General features: G+C 39.9%; 1 protein-coding gene across 1 annotated transcript; it reads right to left on the bottom strand.

Annotated features, from left to right (window-relative positions):
• Window positions 1–643: 643 nt before the first annotated feature.
• On the bottom strand, window positions 644–6,086 carry LOC121637717 (myelin and lymphocyte protein-like). The gene is made up of 4 exons (XM_041981948.1): window positions 5,872–6,086; window positions 2,877–3,044; window positions 2,397–2,519; window positions 644–1,531 (listed from the first exon to the last, which is right to left on the bottom strand). Exons 1-4 carry the CDS (start codon window positions 5,959–5,961, stop codon window positions 1,457–1,459), a joined length of 456 nt encoding a protein of 151 aa, XP_041837882.1. The 5' UTR covers window positions 5,962–6,086; the 3' UTR covers window positions 644–1,456.
• Between the last annotated feature and the right edge of the window lie 18,541 nt (window positions 6,087–24,627).

The following is a 24,627-nucleotide window of genomic DNA, read 5'->3' as shown; positions in this document are numbered from 1 at the left end:
CAAATCCATTCAGTGTTAAAAACAGCAGCGATTTGAACTGGATCCGGGACCAAACTGTGCAGAGCTAGTAGGACACGGAGTGATGTGTTCATGTTCATCCGTGTTGGTGAGGAGGCAAGAATTCTGCACAAGCTGTAAACGGCAGATGCAAGTTTGATTGATACGACATGGAAAGCATTGCAGTAATCCAGTCTGGAGCTCACAAAGCCATGGATGGCCTTAACAAAGCTTGTGTTCACAACAGTCAGCCTGTTTGTCCAGTTTCACGCCCAGATTTTTTACATCTGTTGGGCCCAGTAGGTCTAAACTGGGTTTAACATTATTCTGCTTACTGGAGGCATCAAACAAAATCATTTCCTTTTATTATTTTAAGGTGGAGGAAATTCTGAGAGAGCCGGTGTTTTATGTCCTTTCAACAGTTGTCGAGAGTGGAGAATTGGGAATGACTGCATACAGATTACATATGTTAATATAATAATACAAGAAATTAAAGTGTCTCCTTCGTTACCTACAAAAGTCTCAAAATGAATAATAATAATAATCATTTAAAAAAGAAAATAAATAAACCTATAAAAAATGTTCTGGAATGAAATTAACCGAAAACTTTAAATGCTTTAAAGGAAACATATTTATTAATTTAAAATTTGTCATTTCAAAATAATTTACAAAAAGTAAGTAATAATTACAAAGCCTTACACCATTAAAAAAGAAAATCCTGCTTCCATATTATTTATCTTTAATCCTATTTTTTATTTTAAATTTAACGTCAATTTAAATTTGAATTTTCCTTCATTCAGCGTTTACACATTAAAAAAATACCAAAAAACAAACAAAAAACAGACTGTCTTTAATGAACGAGAGAATAAAGGAAGAATTTGAACCTAAAGTGCTTTATTAAACTAAAAACATGACAAAAAAGTGAGCCTAAATACATAAATCTGGTTTTCAAACGGGTCAAATAAAAAACAAAGAAACCAAAAACGTTTAGTTTGGTATGTAGTAAAAGCAGAAGCTGGCGAAGGTTAAACCAGTCATGTGGTACTTATGTACAATTTGAAGTAAGAGGTCTTGATTTCAACATGTTGAACAGGCATTGTAGCCTGTTAAAATATATCTGGATGCTTCTTCCATTTGAGTGATTAATGGCATTAAACTCAACTTTATTTATGTATTTACAGTTTAGGTAGTCAGTTATACGTGTTGTAGGCAGTCATAATAAACCAGCTTGTTTAAGAGATAAAGTAGGTCTGTGACACAAACCATCAGGGTTGGTTGGCAGCGAGTCCTCAGCTTTGTGTTCACGTCCTGCTGGACGTTGAGGTTACTGCTGTTAGCCAGATGATGCTGTAAAGTCTTCATCATCATCATCCCTCCCTTCATATTACTATGCCAAAGCCTTTGGATAAGAATGAAAACTGTTCTGTGTGAGTCAACAGCCTCTGCAGGGAGGAAAGGTCTAGAAAGATTTCCATCGGATTGCAGACAGTATGGTGTGGATGAAGTAGAGGAGTGTCGCCACATAAGAGAAAACCTGAAAAGACAGAGACAACGGTATGAGGAGCACGAATATTTACCAGATAATACAGCACAACATATTGTTGTAAAACATTGTTTAACCCTTCAACCAGTGATTATCACCATTCTTTCAGCAAAGAAGCTCAAATATTTAAGTTTAAGACAAACACTATTTCTACAGATGAAGTCGTTTTAAAATAGTCTGTAGATTGTTACTATATATATATATATATATATATATATATATATATATATATATATATATACTGCAATATATATACTTTTTATTATATATTATACATACTTTATCATATCAGATGTAGATAAAAGTAGAATTTTTAAACGTCAGTGAAATTTCCATGTTTGTGTACAACTGGTTGTAGTTAGAATTTAGTCTCATGGAGCAGACAGCCACACATGTGACATCCTCGTACGCGGATGAGGATGTCAGCTTTTTGAAAGTTGTCTCAAACAACTGCACTTGGTAATATCAACTATGGAAATATTTTGGCCTCAGTTTAACCAAAAAACCTTCTAATTCTGCTTCCTCCCGTATCAAACTGACACTTGTTTTTCTGTAACTTTTAGTGCTGTATAATAGCCTGCAGCCTAGCTTAGCTTAGCTTAGCTTAGCTTAGCTTAGCATAAAGCCTGAAAACAGGGGAACCTGGAGGTTCTGTTTCACCTTCAGGTTTGCAAATAGATGAAACACAAAGGTCAAGAGATACAAACCATAACAAGAAAACAGAAATATATTCCCCCTATCAAGGGGGTGACCCTTCAAATTAATTTCTGTGTACTCTAAGGTTTTATAACCTCTGACTGGATCTCCACTCTGCAGATACGTCACCATCCACTCGTCATGAAAGAGCCTGACTCACCACCGCACTGATGTCCAAATGGTAGTTGAAGGTCGACACTGTTTTCATATCCATGGTCACTTTGGCCAAGGCTACTGAAGCACTGAGGTAGAAGAAGGCAGCAATGCCGTGATATATGAAGTCCTACCGAGGAAGAGGAGGAAGGGGAGGAGGAGAGTGGATGAAATTGATGATAAAGAGTCAGTTATAGATACTGTAACTCCACAAATCTACAGCTCTTACAGACCGAAGCAATTTCATGCACAAAACAGAAATGTTAAACTGAAGAGGAGGAATTGATCTGCTGGTATTGTTAAATATTTGTTGACAATCAATGTGTGAAAAAGACAACAAAATCCTTCCACACATATAACTAATGGAGAAGAAGTGACATTTAACTATTACTTTATACATTATTATACTACAATACAAGGAAAATATTTAACTTTTGTTTTTTCTTTTACTCATTTAGTTACACAAAATATTACAACGAGGACTTACTGCTGCCGCCCAGCTGCCCTTGTTGTTATGCCCCCTGCAGGCAAACACCACCATCCAGATGAAAGTCATGACAAAGCAGAAGACTGAGACGAACATGACCCAGCCCTGAGGGTTCGCAGGCACCACCAGCGTGCATGCGACCAGGATCCACACCAGACCGCCGAAGATCTGTAGAAACACCAGAGTGTGTTTGCAGAGTTGAAATATGTCCGCTCAAAGATGTTAGCTTAATCAGCCTAAGCATGTTAACCATGTCTAGTCGTAATGCTCTTAAATATATAAACTCATGTCCATCTAAACCCTGGTGCCCTCAGATTTAATAACCCCGATGGTCCCACAGCTCCAGAATAAGAAGCTCCTGCTTCTGCCTGCAATGGAAAACCAGTTCAATCTGGTGGAATCCAGCAAAACTGTAAAATATCACTACTTTTTTGCTAAATGAAATGATGACGTTAAAGAATGAATAGATTTAAACTGCAATGACAATGATATTCAAATATGTAGTTTTAATGTAAGTCCATGTTGAAGCAGCTCATCCTACATAAAAATGACTGACATCAAATCAGCGTTTGTTGCTGATCTTTGACACGTCCAAGACTTGCATCAGCACCGAGGCCTGACGCCCATAAAATTTCATTTATAGAAAATATTTAACGTTTGGTAGGTTTTTTTAAAATAAATAATTCAAATACTGAAACTGGCATTTAAAGGGTTAAAAGTCATAATGTGATTGAATGTTTGGTGTTTTTTTTTGCCCCTCCCTAGAGGGAGTTTCTGGCACTACACAAAAAATACTCATGGAATCAAATCAGTTTTGTTGCTACTCTTTGACATTTGTAAGTGTCTAATAACCACCAAAGCCCCATTAATATTTATTAAATCAAAATAATTTAGTTCTTGTGTGTTCTTTTTTTCTTTTTGTAATAATTAAGGCAGTAATTCAAATATTCAAAGTGGTTAAAATCCTAAAAGAAATATTGACTGTTATGGTATTTCTGAGTAAGAAACTGTCTAAAAAGAAGAGTTATTACAGAAATTCATGCCACTAGCCACAACAAAGCCAAAATGATCACCAAATAAAATTTAAAAAAGAGAAAAAAGGACAACAATGTCCCAAAGAGGGCGTAAAGGTTAGGTATTTGAGGAGAAACCACTCCCATGCAGTGTTGATTTAAGCGTGCCTCTTGGGCCATTATGAGGCGCTCCTTTAACAATTCATCTGTGACCACAGCTTGTGTTTCCTTTATTTTATCTTCCTGTATTTCCAGCTTGGTCTGCAGCACCAGCAAGGTGTTGTTGCCTTCGTTCACTCTACACCTCTAATGATTGACAGGCTGCATTATTCATGGCGCTCGACCCTCCTCCACCTGCTACCTTCACAGTCAGATTCCACCTGCTCGCACGCTCTGCTTCTGTGTCTGGGTGCACTGGAGCTACTCCATGAGTTCATGTAAAGGAACCTGCAGCATTCCACCACCTGGATGACGTCTCCTGATCTTAGATCTGCTCTTTACATACTTTTTTCTTTCTTGTATCAGCTTGTGTTTCCTCTCTGACCTGTCCCCCATCACAGAGGCTTTTAGGAATGGTATCTCTTCTATCTGTTGCCTTCACGGTTGTGACCTCTGACCGCTGACGTGCCCATTATGCACACTTAGCAACTGTTTGAAAGAGAAATCTCTTCTTTGCATTCAGATGAAAGTTAACTGTGAAGGTAAACCAAACTGTTGGTGACTGATGGTATTTCTTTCGTAACAGCAGGATTTTGGTCTGTGCAAACTTTGTCTGATTCAAGTCTGGAAATTTGTGTTTGTTGTAAGTACTTGTAGCCAAGACTGTGTGTGTGTCCTTGTACAATTTCAAGATTTCTCAGCAGCAGGTCGGAAAATCCAGATGTGCAGGACTAAATGACTGCAATGTAATCAATTTCTAAATAATTTAGTTGAGTCTTGAAAAGATTAACCTGTTTCCCTGTTTTCTTTCTTAAAGGTCCCATTTATTCAGCTCTTTCATACGGGTGTCCGAGGTCCAACAACATTGTTTTCAAAGTGTTTTGTCCCAAATTCAGCCTTGGTCCTTCATCTCAGCCATTCCAAACATAGCTCTCGTGGCTCTACTGAGAACGAGATGTTTCTGTGTCTGAACCTTTAAATGTTGGTGAGTGGTACCGGTTCACGCCCCTCTCTGGGAGAGGATCTGACTTTTGCTGGCACCCACTCTGTGGGGCGGGTCAATGGCTGTTTCCACTACCAGGGGGAGTAGTTTTATCCCTTCTGAGGTCAGGAGGGGAAAGATCCCAGACTCACCTGTTTGAGCACACATTCACTAAAAAGTCGAGCAAGCAGGTGAGAAAGCAGACAGAATTTTGGGCCTCATACACAGAGGACACATGAAAAATCTTCAGAAAGGGAATTTTGTATAATATGGGACCTTTATTATGTAGTTACTGTTTTTGTTTTTTAAACAATCTCAGACGCACATGTGATATTTCTTTTTGTTAAAAAAAAACATCTAAAACTTTATTTTTAGTGGGAATGTGTCTAATTATTCCTTTAAAAAAACAATTAAAACTCAAACCAAGGAGTCAACAAAAGCAGCCAAATCACTAAAACTATATTTCATTGCATGAAAGCTGTTAGTTTTATCCCTGAAATGAATCACTGCTGTTTGGTTCACAATGTCACACAACATGTGAAGACATATTTCTCAGACAATTACCAGGACACATTTCAAATAACTCAGGAAAGTGTTAATTTCAGTAAAAACAGACCAACTAACTTGGTTCTTTTAAAATCACGAATTCATCGAGTCTGTCAGGAGTCTTCAGTCAGCATTACAGTTCAACTCTCTGCATAGTTTGCTATTTAAAACAAGGGAAAGCTGACAGGTGCGCGTGCGTAAAATTCACCGTCACTGGAGGATAAGCGCGCGGTGCAGTCACTTCCTCCAGTGAAGGTCCTCTCTTAAATTAAACCGTGCAGCGTCTGCTTCTTACCAGCTCTGGTAGGTAAAGGATATCGGGAATGGTCGTGCATATTCCGACTCCGCTGGGGAGGTTCCCCATCACCGCAGTGTTGGATGCCATCCTGCTGTTCCTGCTGCTGACGCTGAGACTGAGCTGGACTCAGACCTTCTGCAAATTTAATCAGGAGTAGCTGACTGGAAAAACCGGAATTCCCATCAGCCAAAAGCAGGCACGCCCGGCGGCCCAAACGCACCCGGAATGCTGACGGTGGACGTTGCAGCTGGAAGGTCCGGACAGAGTGTGATGGAGGCTCAGTGTCAGACACACTTATCAATGTTTGACCAGTCACTTGTTTATCGCCATGGCAACCTGAAGCAAATCTGCTTCTAGCAACAACTACAACAAACAAACATCAGTACTGCACCAACATAAACTGAGGATGATTTACGGTAATATTTTGTTTATAGTCATACCATTTTAACTTATCTTAAAATAGCATTTAAATAGTCTTTTATATACCTTTACACATACACTGTTTGTGCTGGCAGTGTGGTATTTAAATGTTAACAGGGATATTTTCTATAAGTTTACATTTATTTTTATCTTTGCATCCTCCAGCAACGTAGCATGTTGGCACACAGTCTCCTTTCTGTTCATATAAATAGATGATGTAGCCGAATGTAGTACAAAACACTACAGGTTAAAGTGCTGTTTCAAGAAATAAAATAAACCTTCAAACAACTCTAAGGTGGTCTAATATAGATTATTTTGTTAATATAGTGTAACAACAATGGAATTACATTTAGAAGAGAAGTTAGTAGCAATAAATATTAAGTAAACGTGCATGAGGACAAGCTAATTGCCATGGTCTCTGACCTGTTTTCACAACTGGTCAGGACATTAAAAAGTGTGGGAACCAGTTTCTAACTGAAGCTTACTCTCCTTCTTCAAACCATACTGTAGGCAATGACATGCCCCAGAACAGCAAATTAAAAAAAAAAAAAAGGAGCTGGTACCACTTGTGTAATGGATAACTAACTGGGTAACTAATATTACAACATGTGACAGACTTGGACACGGTTGATGCTGTTTTCACATTTTTCCTGAGCAATAAAGTGTTTGTTCTGGTTTCCAGCCTTTGTGTTGTGGCGATCATTACCAGCTAAGTCAAGATAAAAACCTAGCAATGAAAATAAAAACAGGGGCAATGGGGTTTCATTTACATCAGAGCTGAAATAGCATGACGCTCATATTTATTTATTTACTTTTTTGATTGTTTGTTATCCGAACAGGCATGAAACCTCATTCCCTCAGCTCCTGGTCGACTGGAAGGGAGCTGAGGTTCCCAGAGACCATTGCAGTGACCTCTCTCTGACCAGACAAAGTCTTGACACCCACAGCAAGCAAACAGGTGGTGTTACTCGAGCTGACTGTCCCCTGGGAAGAACGAATGGAGGAAGTCCAGGAAACGAAGAGGGCTAATGGCCACAATAGTGGGTGGAAGGCCTGCCTTGAGCCTGTTGAAGTGGGCTGCAGGGGCTTTGCAGGCTAGTATTTACACCGAGTTCTGGGTCTCTTAGGGATTCTGGGCTGCACAGGTGAAGAGGCATCAAGAACATCCTGGAAGCTGAAAAGGCTTCATGGTGGCTCTGATCAAGGAGGGAAGGAGATGTGGAGTAGTGCGCTACTTGGGTCACCCCAGTCTGGGTCACACGGGTGAGGGTGTTTGATGTAAGTCCCGAAAAAGCATATGACCCTGACAGCACCACTGACGATGCGTTCAGGTTGGACCACAAGGTGTATTCAAGGATTGACACAGTCATGCTGACTACAATCTGCATTCTTTTAAAACTAGTTACAAAACAAGTTGGCTGCGTTTGCTTATAAACACGTTAACTATTGCTGCCAGTACCGATGATAACAACGTAACCTGCAGTACTTTGTGCATGCAACTGTGGAAATGTTTTCAAGGACAGAAGTTTGAGAGTAGTGTGGGCTGCATCCACAGCTTTTTTTCTTCATACGAGCAATGCAACCATGTTGGATTTTGAGGTTGGAATTTGTAAGATTCCTTTATCAAAAATCCAACGTGAGATTTTAGTTTAAATTGGCCACAGGAATTTTACAAGTTAAAATTTTCCAGTTCAAATTTTATGCTGTCTTCAAAGTAAGCAAGCAGACATGTGTGCCATTTCTCACACAAATGTCAGTACTCAGTGCAGCTTGTGACCATTTCACACGTTATGCTGTAAACAACAGAGCCATGGAAACGTCAAACACCTCCTTTGGCAGGCTGGTGCGGTCGGGCAGGTGAGCTGTCAGACACACACCTTGGATCAGGCATGTCAAACTGGTCCAGCAAAGGGCTGTGTGGCTGCAGGTTTTTGTTCCAGCCAGCCAAGAGCACACAGTTTGACCAATCAGCTGTCTGAAGACTGAGATCAGTTGATTGAATCAGTCAAATCTGGTGTGCTGCTGCTTGGTTGGAACAAAAACCTGCAGCCACACGGCCCTTTGCTGGACCAGTTTGACATATGTGCCTTGGATAATCGACGTGCTAGATCTGGTTTCCTTCTATCATCCAATCCTCCTTCTTGGGAAGCTTACTCCTGGTGGAGAAAACACTGATATAGAGAGCAAAGACAAAAACCATGTCCCAAACCTCATCCATACAGGATGCAGCTGTTTATCCTAACAAAGTTCTCCAACTATAATGGAAGTAAAACCTTAAACAGGCAACACTTTAAATACTGTATGTAGGAAAGAAACACAGGTGGAGTGAATTAAACGGTTAGCTCTGTGTGTGTCACAGTCTGTCCTGCCACTCCTCCATCAGCAGATCCTCCACACCTGTCCCTGATCCCTGCTCTCCAATCAACCCAACCTGTCACACCTGTCCTCCATTGACTCACCAGTCCTCATATACACCAGCACCACAGTCACTCCCTGTCGGACCTTAAACCTGCATATTCCATGGACTCACCCCTTCTCCATTCCTGGTTCCTGTCCCTCCTTCAGTCCTGTCTGAGTAAGACCTTCACCTGATGTTCCTGATGGTTAAATAAAGTATAGTTGACCTGCCCTTGTCTCTGTGGAGTCCATACGTAACAGTGTGAAACCTGATATATAGAATATCTTATAACTTTCTGTTATAATATGACAAATCACAGCTCATCCACAGAAGAATCTGCTTGTTGCTGATTTGCATTAACAGGACATTTTCAGCAAAACATCCATTCAGTGATTTGACAATTTGATTATGATGCAAGAAAAGTTCCAGTAACCAGAGCTGAGTACAGTGTAGGTGCCATGCTTATGCAGTCATTAACAATTTTTGCTTTTTGTCATCATAATATGAGGTTTATTTTTCCCGGAAGTGAATCTATAACATGCATGCTTAAAGGAGAGGCAGGGTTAAGTTTTACCAGGTAAGCTGTAAACACCACACATGGCTGAAGTGAGATGGTCAGCCTCCTACATCCAGCAGGAACAGAACAATATTATCACCCAACTGAAGTGGTGCCTGTTGTCATGAACCATGAAACCAAGAAAGTAGCTGCAAGTAAAACTAAGGTACTAAGCTGAAAGAAGCTGTCAATGAAATGATAAACGGTTTAAACTGTATGTTCAGATTTGATTTCTTATTATAGAAAAATACAACATCTTATAGTTTAATTTCCTTTTAGACACTTGTATGGCAGCCTGTTGGTCTGACACTTTAATCAGGACCGAAGTTAATGCATGGACGATAGTTAATAAATTTAATCTTAGGCTGGCTTACACCAGAAGACTTTTAAAAGATTTGCACAAACTACCAGCTCACATCTAAAGACAAATGTTTAGAGTCTTAAGTCTCAGCCTGAGATTTGACTGTGAATCTTTTGGAGTCACTATTTACAAAACTAGATTCTTTTAGCATTTTTTGTGACATGTTGGACGGTTGATTTGGAACAGGGCTGATCTGCACACAGCAAAGCAAACAAGGGGAGAGTTTCCCTCCAGGAGGGAATTACACAGCATCATTATTAAGCTGGGCTTTATATCTCCACCAGGTTTTACACCGACTCATCAGAATCTGGAGGATGAACGAGTTTCTAGTCTTCTCTCATCTGTTAGATCATGATACTGTAACACATAATGATCCACAGCAGACGTTTACTTCTTAATAACCATCTGCTCTTTTTTCTCTGCTTTTAAATTTTTATTTTTTATTTTTTTTGTTTCATCCGTTTTTACTGGTGTTCTGTCGGGATATGGCAAGCCAAAGGGGCCATAATTCGCCACTTTATTGATGCGTTTGTAACAAAACGGCGTTAAATACACCGTTTTGTGGTAAAAACGGCGTGATTTCCTAAAGACTTCCGTTTTTAGTCTGCGATTGTGAAAATGGTTTGGCGTGAGCCCAGCATTAGTCAAGAAAGTTTCAAGCTTAAATTTAAATGATCTTAATACTTTAGACACCAAATAATCTGATAAACTACAATAAAAACCAAGCCAACTTTATTTATAAAGCTCTGTACAACAGCAGCCACTGAACAAAGTGCTGAGCATAAAACAACTAGAAAACAATAAAACATTAAATAGTAAAAGTCAAGAAAATAAAATCATTAAAACAATAAAATCAATACAAAATAAAAAGAATACAAGAAATAAAAACAAACTCACTGGCTTCCCACTCACTGGGTGGAACACCAGTGAAAAGAGGTGAGTCTTAAGAAGGGCTTTAAAACTGGACAGAGGTGAAGCTGGTCTGACCTGCAGCTCCGGTCCCGCCACAGACCCCGTTCCCTCCGGTTCTCGGCACCTCCAGGAGCGGCTGATCCGCTGACCAGAGGGAGCGGAGGGGGAGTACGTGTGAAGCGGCTCAGAGAGGTAGGGCGGGGCAAGGTCATTTAAAGACTCAAAAACAAATAAAAGAATTTTAAAATGAACCCTAGAAAGAACAGGCAACCAGTGCAGTGTGGCTAAAACCAGCAGAGAGGCAGTTAAAAAAGGATGTGCAGTCATGCAAACATGTTAAACCAGTATAGTGACTTAAGACGGTAAACCTGCAAAACATGTAAGCATGATCACAGTGAACATGCTTGTTAATTTTGCATGTAACCCAAAGCCTTGCGGCACCAAGGTGGGGCTGTGAGCGCTTTGTTTTACTGTGAAACTATATTTACTGGCCACTATATTAGATCCGCCTGTTCAACTGCTTGTTAACGCAGCTGTTTATTCAGCCAATCACATGGCAGCAGCTCAACACATGTAGTCATGCAGACATGGTCAAGACGACTTGCTGAAGTTCAAAACGAGCATCAGAGTGACAAAGAAAGAGGATTTAAGTGACTGAACGTGGCCTGGTTGTTGGTCTGAGTATTTCTGCTGGGATTTCACACACAACTAGTGATGAGCACGTGAAGCCTCATGAAGCACTGAAGCTTTTCATCTACTTGGTTCAGTCAAGGGCAGAGCTTCTTAAACTTCATCTCTTCTACAGACCCATCTACTGGACAGAAGATTTAAATATCTTAAGCTAATATGATGGCATGACGTGGTTTATGTATACTTTATACACTCAATGGAATAAATCTAGTTTCTATTATATCAGCAAATAATTATAGTGTTTATTGTCCTGAGATTTAAACCTTTACTTTTACATGGAGAAATTGAAATAATAAAATAAGGGATGAGAGTAGTGAAAGTGCTTGTGAAAGTAGAACAATGATGTACAGTATAGTTTTAATTAAATAATTGTTTTAAATTGGGGTTAGGTTTAGTCCTTTTCTTTAATGTGAACTGAGGGGGCGACTTCACCAGCCTCCAAAAACACTATTTTGTATGGCACAGATGATCGCAGCGAGATCTGAACCACTTTTCAAACCAGTCATGTGATACAGCCAGGCAGCGAGGCTTCGGACGTAATTAATGATGTCACTCTTCTGATACTAGCCCCCATACGCTATATGGGAAATACTTCCTGGATTACTCGACACAGACTCCAAAGACTTTGTGCAGTATAGTCCATCACTACACACAACCATCTCTAGGGTTTACAGAGAATAGTCTGAAAAGAGAAAATATCCAGTGAGCAGCAGTTGAGACCAAATTGTCTTGTTGATGTTAGGGGAGAATGGGCAGACAGGTTGGAGATGATAGTGTCATGGTTTCCAGTCTGGCTCCCTGACCATGCCTTATTTAGTCACGTGTCTTATCCACCCTCTCTCTGTCCACAGCAATCAGCCACTAATTACCAAATCAGTGGCACCTGTCCTTCTCTTTACAAGCAGGAACGTCAACCCCAGTCCCACGCCAGATTTCCTGCAAACCTGTTTACAGTCAGTGACCTTCCAGCTTTCTGAATCCTGCCCTGAACGTCTTCTCTGAGCTGTTCTGGACCTGACCCTGATCTCTGCGTCTGGCTACATTGGTGTTGTGAGTTCATTGTCTCTGTGTGGCCTGGCTCTGACTGTGGATTTGTTCTCATTCTGTCTAAACTGCATTCCCCATCATTCCCTATGCCTGCTCTCCTCCAGACTCCGGCTCAAGACCTTTCTTGCTCTGGCTACCCATATCACCTCCCTGTTGCTGCGGGATCCTGTATCATATTTCTGTTTTTTTACAACTCATCTGCCAGCATTCTTAGCTACATCTCAGTTCCTGATCATCAGCCCTGTGTACCATTCCATCTGTCTATCAACCAATTAAAAGCTTATCCTTTTTATTCTGTTGTCACTGACCCTCTCTGAATCCATCAAAACACTCACATGTTACAGATAAGTAACGGTGACGAGCACAGGTTCCTACCAAGATCTGCAGAACATCATCTCTGAACACACAACACGTCCAGCCTGGAAGCAGATGGTCTACAGCAGCAGAAGACCACACCAGACCGGGTTCCTCCTGCCAGCTAAGAACAGGAAACTGAGGCTACAATTCACACACACTCACCAACACTGGACAACAGAAGATGGAGAAACGTTGCTGGTCTGATGAGTCTCCATTTCAGCTCCACATTCAGATGCCAGACTCAGAATTTGCTGGAAACATCATGAAAACATGGATCCATCCTGCCTTGGATCAACGCTTCAGGCTGCTGCTGGTGTAATGGTGGGGGAAGATTTTCTTGGTCTACTTTGGGCCCCTTAGTACCAACGTACTCAACTCAGTACTTGTACTTACAGAACACCTGTAGAAGCAAGGTGGACCTAATTAATGTAGAACATGTGTTTCTACAAAGAAAAAGAAATTTTTTTTTCAATATAGAGATGCCACATGTCAGAATCATAGATGTTTGAATGAAAACAAGCCTAAAAAGCAGGGTTCAGTATCATGCCCATGTGGTAAAACAAAGTCACTTTGATGGTGAATTTGAAGATTTAAAGAAAAAAGTGAAATTGACCTTTATGAGCTCAGAGTTGCTAATGACCAAACTAAAGAGGCAGAATAAGAATCCTGTCCAGGTTCTGGTCTTCCCAGGCTGGTGCCCCACCCTGCTCTCTCGGATTCAGTTTCCACAGAAAGATGCAACCTGAGCTGCAAGTGAATTCCTCTTTCTCTCCTCTGCTCTATTGTCCTACTGATGGTGTTATCAGATAGCACATATCTAATCTGCAGGTCAGTTAGCAGAATGGTCAGTACTTCATGATGAAATGATCATATCAGCCAGCTCTAAACTCAAGTCAGCAGAAGAGATTTTTGTCAAACCATTTGGTCTTAATGACAAATAATGGTTATTCTGTAAGGAGTAAATGCAATAATAATCTAAAGTCTTCACACAGAAACATGACCTGAGCGTGATTTATCAACACCGTCTTGCACTGCTGATGCCTCTGTTAAAACTATGTGCGGGAACTATGTAAAGCATCTAGTTTCTCTGAGTTGATAAGTTGTGCCTCACATGTTGACAACTCCACTGCTTTCATTTAAAAGGTTACAGAGTTCACATTCAGAGCAGAGCTCTTTTCTTTGGTTCCCATATTAATGAACCTGATAAGCTACCAATCAGAATGGGGGTTGCCAATGAAATTTCAGTGGGGCTCCTGATTGTCTGCTGTGTATTCTTACAGAGACCGTTGGAAGTTTTCTGTTTCTTTACAGGTGTAGCAGCCGGTTGCTGGAGCACCGAAAAGGGGGGGTAAAGGGGAAGGATCCTAGGGGCCCTTGATTGACAGGGGCCCAGAAGGGCAATTCAGCGCAATTGTAATACTAACAAAATGATCTAATACTCAATGATAAACTTACAATCACGCAAACATTTTAGTTACAATGCAGCGGTATCACTAGTTTCTTTGTTTTGGAAACATTTCTGAACACCCACCCCCCCCTCTATGGTTCCCTTAAATGGATCAGTCCACCTGCTCCATCAGCTGCTCCATCAGCGCTACAGACAGCAATGGATGGTAAGACAAAGCCGAGACTGGAGAGAGAACAGAGGGGTGGACAGTACGTCACCCAGTTCTTCCAGAGGCGAGGTGGTTGGTTAGTTCGTCTGATGGACAGGAACATCAGCTTGTTGTCTCTTCTAAACTTTGTCCATATAAGCTAGCTCACTGTGCTCCATATTAGCTCATATTCCTGAAGAAACTCTGGATTTTATTTCACTGTTTCAGTCCAATAATCAACACAGGCAAATGATTAGCAAGCTGCTAAAAACAAATCGTGCATGTTCCGAACAGACACGAGAGCAGCCGAAGCAGATGCTGCCAGAGCCCCCCTCCCCACCTGGACATGCCCCCCTCCTCGCCCCACCTGAACATGTCCCCCTCCACACGACCCCTGAACAAGTCCCCCTCCCCTCCCGGACATGCCCCCCTCCTCGCCCCACCTGAACATGTCCCCCTCCACACGACCCCTGAACAAGTCCCCCTCCCCTCCCGGACATGCCCCCCTCCTCGCCCCACCTGAACATGTCCCCCTCCACACGACCCCCGAACAAGTCCCTCTCCAAGCCCCACCTGAACATGCCCCCCTCCTCGCCCCACCTGAACATGTCCCCCTCCACACGACCCCCGAACAAGTCCCTCTCCTAGCCCCACCTGAACATGCCCCCCTCCTCGCCCCACCTGAACATGTCCCCCTCCACACGACCCCTGAACAAGTCCCCCTCCCCTCCCCGCCTAATCATGTCACCCTCCTCGCCCCTCCTGAACATGTCTCCCTCCTCCCCCTCCTGAACATGTCCCCCTCCACACCCCGCCTGAACATGCCCCCCTCCTCGCCCCACCTGAACATGCCCCCCTCCTCGCCCCACCTCAACATGTCCAGGTGGCCCCTGAGGAAGGAGGTGAGCAGCTGACTGTTGAATTAATTGATTATTGTGGAGAAAAAAACATAATATATTAAAAAAATAGTTTGTATCTTTTTTAGATCAATTTAAATGGCTGAGAAAATGCTCAGCTATCTCTGTAATGTAGGTCAGGTCAGTAGTTTGGGACTCGTCCTCCTGCTTTGCAGCAGGAACAGAGCACATTTTTAGTGCAGCAGACTTTCAATCCAACCAGAGAAATATTTACATTTTCTAGAAGATTAACTAGCAACAACCATATAGCATCATATATGTTCCCCCACTAATCTAAAGCTTCACCTGTGAGTCTACAGATGTGGAGATAAATTAGACTTCATGTGTTGCTACATGAGGGAGATGATGACGTGGAGGATTGGTAGTAAGATCAGTTTCCCTTCACATTGTTGGTGAAATCACTGAAAACACCTTTAAGTAAACAAATAGTGGGAGGCCACCGGAAATAATGATTGAGATGCTGTTATACATGACATTACATAACTGGAGATATTATATAATAGAACAGCTGATAGAATAGAAAGCTGGACTTCAGGACTTGATAAGTTATTTTCCAGGGAGAAAACTCCATGTTGGGCTCTTGGTGAAAAACGCTGAGTAAGGACAGTGATGGTGAATGAGATTACAAGCATGACTCAGCAATAGTGAACCTTTACCACTCATTGATATCTTATTACACAAAGTTCTACCTTTTAAAATGTGATTATTTATTTTTAAAGATGCTCCCAGCCGTTGTTTGGCTGTAAATCTCCACAGTGGTTTGCTTGTGACCGTTTTACACTCATGTAAAACAATAAACCATGTGAGGTCCTAGTTTCTGTTTCTGAGCCTCATTTATTTTACCATTTGCTTCTGGTTTTATCTATTTATTTATTTTTATTTATTTATTTATTGTTGCCTTTTATTTAGTGATAATGTTCAATAATAATGCTCACAATACAATAAATCCTAAAAAGGAGCGGCCATTTTGTTTTTGATGGTTTTGCTGAGATTTGATTTGCTTCTCCACAGACTATAAATGCATTTCATTTTCATGCAAGAGGTTATTTTGTTTTTAAGTTTTGTATTTTAAGTAATTGATCTTGAGATAATTGTTTAAGTATTTAAAAAAAGAGAGATGGGTTTTTAAATATAAAGTATCAGTCTTGGAGAAAATAACTGAATCTAAATTAACTTTTCCTTTTCACAAATATATGTATGATGATAAAAATATCATTAAAATGGCTAATTTTATGTATTACAGTATCAAAATGTGAAAGGGGGCGGGCACTTCAATTTCTTTTCATGGAGCCCAAAATCCCTGGCTGCGCCCCTGGCTGGTGGTCCCATGTATTCTGTTTGTGATTGTTTTCTATCTTTTGTATCTTAGGCCCTGTTTTCAGCACAAAGCTGAGATCATAAAACATAAAGGTTTTGCTTAAGAGGATAAAACAACCACCTGGGTCTGTCCTTACAAAGTTTTACTGCCTTCTAGAGGCCTGGCATGCACACTACATTGTTTCTTGTCCTGTTTGCATTTTCTCTGCAGAGATAGTTTTCATTCTGTATTTAAATGTTTTTTCTTTAATATGCAAAGCAAACGTTTTTACATTTTGCATGGAAACGTGCTGTAAACAGGGCCTTTGTCTCCTCTGCCCACTTTTTACTCTCCTTTTCTCTTCAGTTTACTCTCCTGTCTGATGTCCTTCTGTCAGGTCCAGCCTTAATATGTAAATGCAGCAAGCAAAGAAAAAAGTTAAAATAAATAAGCTCACCACAACACAGCAGCCAGACCATCATTCTGCTCGCTGGACAGGACAAGGAAAAAAAAAAAAAAAAGAGAAAAGAAAAGAAATTTTAGAGGTGGCCTCATTTTTCCACACCTGTCATGTGACTAGTGTATCATCTGGCCTGATGCAGCTTCAATGAAAGCAAGACTCAATGTTTCTTTGCTGTTTGCGGTCAGGTGTAAAGTGATTAGTCGCTGACGGCTGAGCCTTTATGTAACGAAGCTATCACTAACTGGGGATGTAAGAATAAACTTAGGACTTTGTCAGTGGATGCTAACAGCTCTAGGAAGGTTCCACTGTTTTCTTTGGGGTGTATACAAACACACTAGTTTAATATGAATAAAGTATTAGCTGATCCTGTTTGAATACCACCCTTCACCTTTATCTGTGTGGTTTGAGGAATCTGCTGAATGAAACAGGAATTCAGTCATCATCAAATTTAAAAGTAACTTCACTTTTTTCTCCACAACATTGCTTTCAACACAGATGTGTTTTTTAAAACTTTTTCTTTCCTTTGGCACTGACTCTTTCGCGGTAAATGGTAATCCCACCGTCATTATATTAGTGCCACTCGTGGCGCACGCACACACTCGAACATCAGGCCCAGCTTTCTAGCACACATTAGCTCTTTGCATGATTCACACAAACACATACACGCATTGTATGAGGGAACAGCACACACAGACACATATACACACATCCATGTCACACACTCAGCTGGCAGACACACATGCACATGGAGAGACAGTGAAACGCACACGCATGCTTCACTAGGCATGTAGCTCTCTTTTTATTTATCAGAGACTTTGAGGTGTGTTACTTGGAATGTGCGTGGAAATGGTGCAGGGGAGAATGAAGGCAGACGTCGTCCTCCTTCAAGAAACTCATTTATCAAACTCAACAAATGATCTTCTCTCAACAACCCAGTTTCCACACGTGTATTCAGCTTGTTATAATTCTAGGCAGAGAGGAGCAGCAACTCTTATTAATAGAAGGTTAAACTCTGACATTGATAAACAATCATAGATCCAGGAGGCAGATTTATAATAGTTACATTATCTATTAAAAATGTTAAGTTATCTATTGTAAATATATCTGGTCCAAATGTAGATGATCCTCCTTCTTTCACTCCCTCTTCACCTCTATGGTCACTCAGATAACACACTAATTATACAAAATGACTTTAACATTATACTGGACAAACACAGAACCACAGGAGCTCATCGAGTCTGGAAATCCTCAGAAACTGTTAAACATGAAGGATTTTGGTCTCTGTGATGCTTGGCGCTCTCACCATCCCACACTAAGAGAATACACCTTCTTCTCTTCAGTCCACCATTCCTATTCTAGATTAGATTATTTCTTAACTAGCAGCTCGCTGATGAATGACATGTCAGAAATCAGAATCCATCCTATTAGCATTAGTGATCACGCACCAGTATCATTCACTCTGAGAAGTAAGAGCAATAAACCAGCAACTAGAAACTGGAGATTTAATACGTCACTACTTAAAGATCCTGAGTTTATCAGCTACTTTAAAAGAGAATGGTCCTTATATCTAGAAAATAACGACTTGCCAGAAACTTCAGCGTGTGTTCTTTGGGAAGCAGGAAAAGCAGTAATGAGAGGGAAAATAATTTCCTTTTCTTCTCATAAGAAAAAGGAGGCTTTGAAAATTTCAGAGTTAGAATCAGAATTAAATCCCTAGAGGAGCTTACCATGTCTCCCCAGAAGAACACACGCTGAAAGCTTTCAGAGTTAGAAATAAATCCCTTCTTAGTAACATCAATCTTCCAGAATTAAAACGTGAAAATAAAATGACCCTGGATTCACCTCTTTCAGTCCATGAACTCCATGAAGCTCTCCAGCATGTGCCCAACTATAAAACTCCAGGTCCAGATGACTCAGGTCCAGATGGTCCAGATCCAGATGACCCAGGTCTAGATGACCCAGGTCCAGACGTTCCAGGTCCAGATGGTTACTCGGCAGAATTCTACAAAGAATTCTGGACAATGCTGGCACCCACTTTCTACAATATGATATTAGAAATAAAGGAAAAACAAAAAATACCTTCAAATATGAACCTAGCCAATATTACTCTACTATTAAAACCAGGTAAAGACCCGACACTTCCATCCAGTTACCGTCCAATTTCATTAATAAATGTAGATCTCAAAATAATTAGCAAAGCTTTGGCCAGAAGAATAGAAAAAATAACCCCTCTAATAATACATCCTGACCAAACAGGCTTTATTAAAGGTAGACATTCCTCTACTAACATGCGTAGATTAATTAACATCATAGATTATTCTACTCTACATAACCTGGAATCTACAGTAATTTCTTTAGATGCAGAAAAAGCGTTTGACCGAGTAAACTGGAAATTTTTATTTGCAACGTTAAACAGTTTTGGGTTTGGGTCATCTTACATAGATTGGATAAAAATATTATATAACAACCCAAATGCATGTGTGAAGACCAATGATCAAACCTCTCCAAGCTTCTGTTTGCAGAGAGGCACCAGACAGGGCTGCCCGCTTTCTCCATCACTCTTTGCTATTTTTATTGAACCCCTAGCTGCTGCCATAAGACAAAATAAAGAGATTAAAGGAATCCATGCCAAAAATATAGAACATAAGATAAGTCTTTATGCTGATGATGTAGCGATCTGGTTATCTCTGACCTGCTATTCATCAGCTCAGCCATCAAACCACATCAGTGTTTTAAAAGCATCAACATCAGTTAGATGGCATCATGTTAGATGTTAAAATCCAACATTGTTTGACCCGGGTCATGTTGACATTCTGGATCTGGTGATCTACTTGAACTCAAATACATGCACTGTACCGTTGGCAGATTAGCTTCATAGGTCAGGTCGTTATTCCCTCTTTAATAATAATCTTTCTTTAGAGATGTCTTTACTGTCGAGTGGATTTCTAAGTGGGATTTTATGACTGTACATGGTCCTACTTTTTGTAGTGCATTGAATGTTTTTTTTATATGTTTTAGAACTTACTAGGAGAAGCATCTCAGTTTCATTGTGTTCAATTATGTAATGACAATAAAGGCTTCTGTTATTTCAATGAACCAAAATCCTATGTCCGCCTGCCTCCTACCACTTCACCCTGACAACCTTTTCGTCTCTAAAAAGGTAGCTTGCTCATGTTATTCCAACAAACGCGCTACCAGTTTCTTGAGAGCTGTACTTGTTTGTCCTCCGTCCTACGCCTTCATTCAGGAACTTATGCTGTATTGATTTTGGAATCAAAGCAAAGAAGCTTCTCATCACAACAGACATATTTCAGATAGTTTGTGTTGTTGTCTGTGAACAAAGCATGAATGCACAGCACACATTCTTTACATCTGCTAGCCCCTCCAGCTTCATTGTCTGCTTGGAGGCTGCGTCACTGTGTGTGCTGATAACTCGCATTCAGCAGACGATCTTCTGTTAACAGAACACAACATCAGTTTTTTTTAAATAGGTCAAATTCCTTATAAATGAGGATAAGAACATTGTGTGTGTGTTTTATTTATTTTTTTGTTGTTGGTTCACGTTACTCTGATGTCACACAAACTTATCACACTCTGATTAGAGATTAGATTTGTGAGCAGTTTCTCATGCAAAGTGTTTTTGGTCTAAGTCACAGAAATCAATGTGCATTTGTCAGTATTAGGAGAGATAAGGCTACAACAGTTCTTACATTTCTTTTTTATTTTATTTAGAAGCCCCACTGGATTATATCATCTTAAACATGCCAGTGTGATCATAGCCCCTCTTCTTGCCATCTGTTTTACTGGCTTTATGTTTCATGGCTTGTTGCCAGACTCAGTGTTGTTAGTTCTGTTGGTGTCGGTCATTAAGGTTAAGGCTGGTTAAGTAGGTAGTTCAGATAATTACAGACCTATTGTTTTAACTAGTATTCTGTCAAAGGTCTTGAGAATATCATTTTAGATAGATTATATAAGTTTATTTTTTCAACTGATAACCTCTTTGGTTTTAAAGCAAAACATGGAGTTAATTTCTGCATATATGCCGTTAAGAAGACCACAGAGAGAAAAACACATTGTTCTTTTATGCTTTATTGATGCCGTAAAAGCTTTTGATCTTGTAAACCATAGGAAGTTATTTGGAAAATTGTCCAAAGAGGATTTCCCTAATGTAAGAATTCTGTCTTAGTGGTATGCTCATCAGACCATGCAGTAGAAATGGGGTACCTGTGTTTCTGCCCCATTTGGAGTTGGCAATAATGTCAGACAAGGAGAGATTTTATCCCCAGTTCTTTTTACATTGATGATCTCTCCAGGAAACTGAAAGCTGCTTAAGCTGGGTGCATGGTTGGTGATTTATTGGTGAATCATATTATGTATGCAGATGATGTTGTAGTCTTCAGTACGAGTAGGGCTGGTCTCCAGCAGCTCCTTGCTATCTGCTCTGCTTATGGAGTAGAATATGATATTAAATATAGCAAGTATGTTGTCACGATCTGCAGAACTAATGAAGATAAATGTCAAAAATACCCTGATTTTGAAATGTCTAAAAATAATCTGACCATCTGCAATAAAGTTAAGTAACTTGGACGTTTTATTATAGATCAATTGACAGATGATGAGGACATCTACAGGAATGTTGTATGTGCAAGCAATCATTCTCTTTCATCATTCTCTCACTTTAGTGCACGTACAGATAGAGGGAAGGTGTCTTAGTTGAAGACATATTGTACTCCACTCTATACTGCCCACTTGTGGTCAAACTACAGAGACTTAGAGTAGCTTATAATGATGCCATGAGGCTGCTGTTGAAGAAACCGAGATGGTGCAGTGCAAGTAGCATTTGTGTGGCTGCTGAAGTCAGTACTTTTCAGATGGTTTTAAGAAATAAATGTTTCAATTTATTTGTCGCCTACGTTCTTCAGAGAATCAAATTATTATGGGATTAACTAGTGTACAATTTGGTACTATACCATACCAATCTCAACTGTGGAGGCACTGGTACAGTTGTCTTCTTGTGGGTGCTGATATATCAATGTATATGTGTAGGAGCCAAGATTGTATTAAGGATAGCTGAGATTTTTATTGTAGGTTACAGTGTATTTTGTTACTTTTTTGTAGCACCTGAAGTAGGCACTAAGTATGGAAGGAAAGTGTTGTGATATTAGTGCGTGGATGAACAGGCATGCTGAGGCACAGAGGTTGTTTGACCGTCACTAAGTTATGTTACTGAGAAGACGTTGTTACAGTAAGTGTCAACTGAGAACTGTTGTGAAACCCAAGAGAAGCTCAGGTGTGTACCAATTCTTGGAACAACGTAAAATAAAACCCCAAAACACAACCTGAGTCTCCGGTGATTTGTCAGTAAGGAAAGGTAACATATTACGAGTCAAGCCGATCTATCCTCGCCTCCTTGCCACTACAATATGTGTGTGTATGTACTGTATGTATATGTATATATGTATGTGTACGCCTGTATATATATATGTGTATATATATATATATATATAAATATATATATATATATGTATTTTATGTATGTATATAATTTGTTTTTGTTATCTGTGGTTTTATCTTTTTTATTCTGGACCCTGAGTCTAAAATAAAGATTGGACTGGATAATGGAAATCAAGAAAGGTTATAAATCGCATCCCCAACTCTAGGTTTAGTTGCAGTATACAGCTATGAATAATTAAATATGAATATGTTCACAGTATGCATTGTTTAGTATGTGGCATTAAATACAGATTTTTGTTTGAGGATAGAAAGAAAACAAAAACTATTTGCAATGCAACAAACCTTGTCAGACCAGGAAGAGGACTTTTTTGTTAATCTATTTATTTATTTTTATCTTTATTTAACTTTTATTTAACCAGGAAGCTAAATTGGGAACCAGTTCTTATTAGCAAAAACAACATAGGCCAAAGGCAATGGTTAAACATACAATGATACATACATATAGCAGTGACACGAGTCTAAATACAATGTACACTTTGCATAAAAAGTAAAACTAAATTAAAAGTGCAATAAAACAATGATTCTACAAAGTCTAGGGAGAAATTAAGTACAGGAGATGCAGTCACAGACAGTTGTATGCAAGTTTGTAAAAGAGGAAAATGTGATGACACGTTTTAATTTCTGTTGTAACTGGTTCCAGTCACTGGAAGCTGCGAACTGGAATGAAACTGGTTCCAGTCACTGGAAGCTGCGAACTGGAATGAAACTGGTTCCAGTCACTGGAAGCTGCGAACTGGAATGAAACTGGTTCCAGTCACTGGAAGCTGCGAACTGGAATGAAACTGGTTCCAGTCACTGGAAGCTGCGAACTGGAATGAGACTGGTTCCAGTCACTGGAAGCTGCGAACTGGAATGAAACTGGTTCCAGTCACTGGAAGCTGCGAACTGGAATGAGACTGGTTCCAGTCACTGGAAGCTGCGAACTGGAATGAAACTGGTTCCAGTCACTGGAAGCTGCGAACTGGAATGAAACTGGTTCCAGTCACTGGAAGCTGCGAACTGGAATGAAACTGGTTCCAGTCACTGGAAGCTGCGAACTGGAATGAAACTGGTTCCAGTCACTGGAAGCTGCGAACTTGAATGAAACTGGTTCCAGTCACTGGAAGCTGCGAACTTGAATGAAACTGGTTCCAGTCACTTGAAGCTGCGAACTGGAATGAAACTGGTTCCAGTCACTGGAAGCTGCGAACTTGAATGAGACTGGTTCCAGTCACTGGAAGCTGCGAACTGGAATGAGACTGGTTCCAGTCACTGGAAGCTGCGAACTTGAATGAGACTGGTTCCAGTCACTGGAAGCTGCGAACTGGAATGAAACTGGTTCCAGTCACTGGAAGCTGCGAACTGGAATGAGACTGGTTCCAGTCACTGGAAGCTGCGAACTGGAATGAGAAGGATGCGCCAGCTTTTAGAAAGAATAAAAAGTTACAGCGTAAGTTACAGTCACTGTTTTGAATAATGAGTAAGGAGGTAAGCTGTTAGTTTGCCAGTTGGTTTTATAAATAAACTGATACCAATGGATTTGTCCACAGCAGTGTTTCTCAAATGGAGAACACAAACTCCTTTAGTTACACTGCAGGGGGTACATGACACCATGAAACAGGGAGGGTAACTTGTCCTAGCTTTCTTATATTTCTAGTGAGTCAGTTGAGGTGGTGAGGATTAATACACACATGTGGAAATGTACACGTATGTGCATTTAAAGTAATGTCTAGCTCTTGAAAAGTTACTGTAATAATGTGAAATATTTTTTTTAATGTCTAGATACCTGAGATTAAATTTTTTTGTGATTTTGTAGACCCTTTGTGATTTGTAAGTTGTAAATGTAAAATAAATAAAATTTGTTACAAAAAAAATCAAATGAAGATGAAACAAATAAAAAAATGTAAATGTATTTAATAAAATTTTAAATATATTTAATATACATGAGGTTGATACAAAATCTAGTAAATTAATCCATTTTATAAATTTATTTCAAATAAATAATATACTTTTTTTTCTACGTTTATGTTGTTATAAATGTATATATATATATATGTATATATATATATATAGCTGTATACATCTATGCATCAGCATCGACCATGCAAGAGCTAAATGCTGTCCTACAAACAGAGTTAAATGCTGTGGTGGATTGGATTAATAAGAACCATTTAATTTTAAATTTATCAAAAACACACTGCATAGTATTTGGTTCTAACTATACAATAAATCGAAATCCATCCCTAA

Source organism: Melanotaenia boesemani, chromosome 4 (genome assembly GCF_017639745.1).
Source record: "Melanotaenia boesemani isolate fMelBoe1 chromosome 4, fMelBoe1.pri, whole genome shotgun sequence".
Classification (NCBI taxonomy): Eukaryota; Metazoa; Chordata; class Actinopteri; order Atheriniformes; family Melanotaeniidae; genus Melanotaenia; species Melanotaenia boesemani.
Note: the sequence above shows the minus strand (reverse complement) of the source record. Positions and strands in the feature narration are given on the sequence as shown.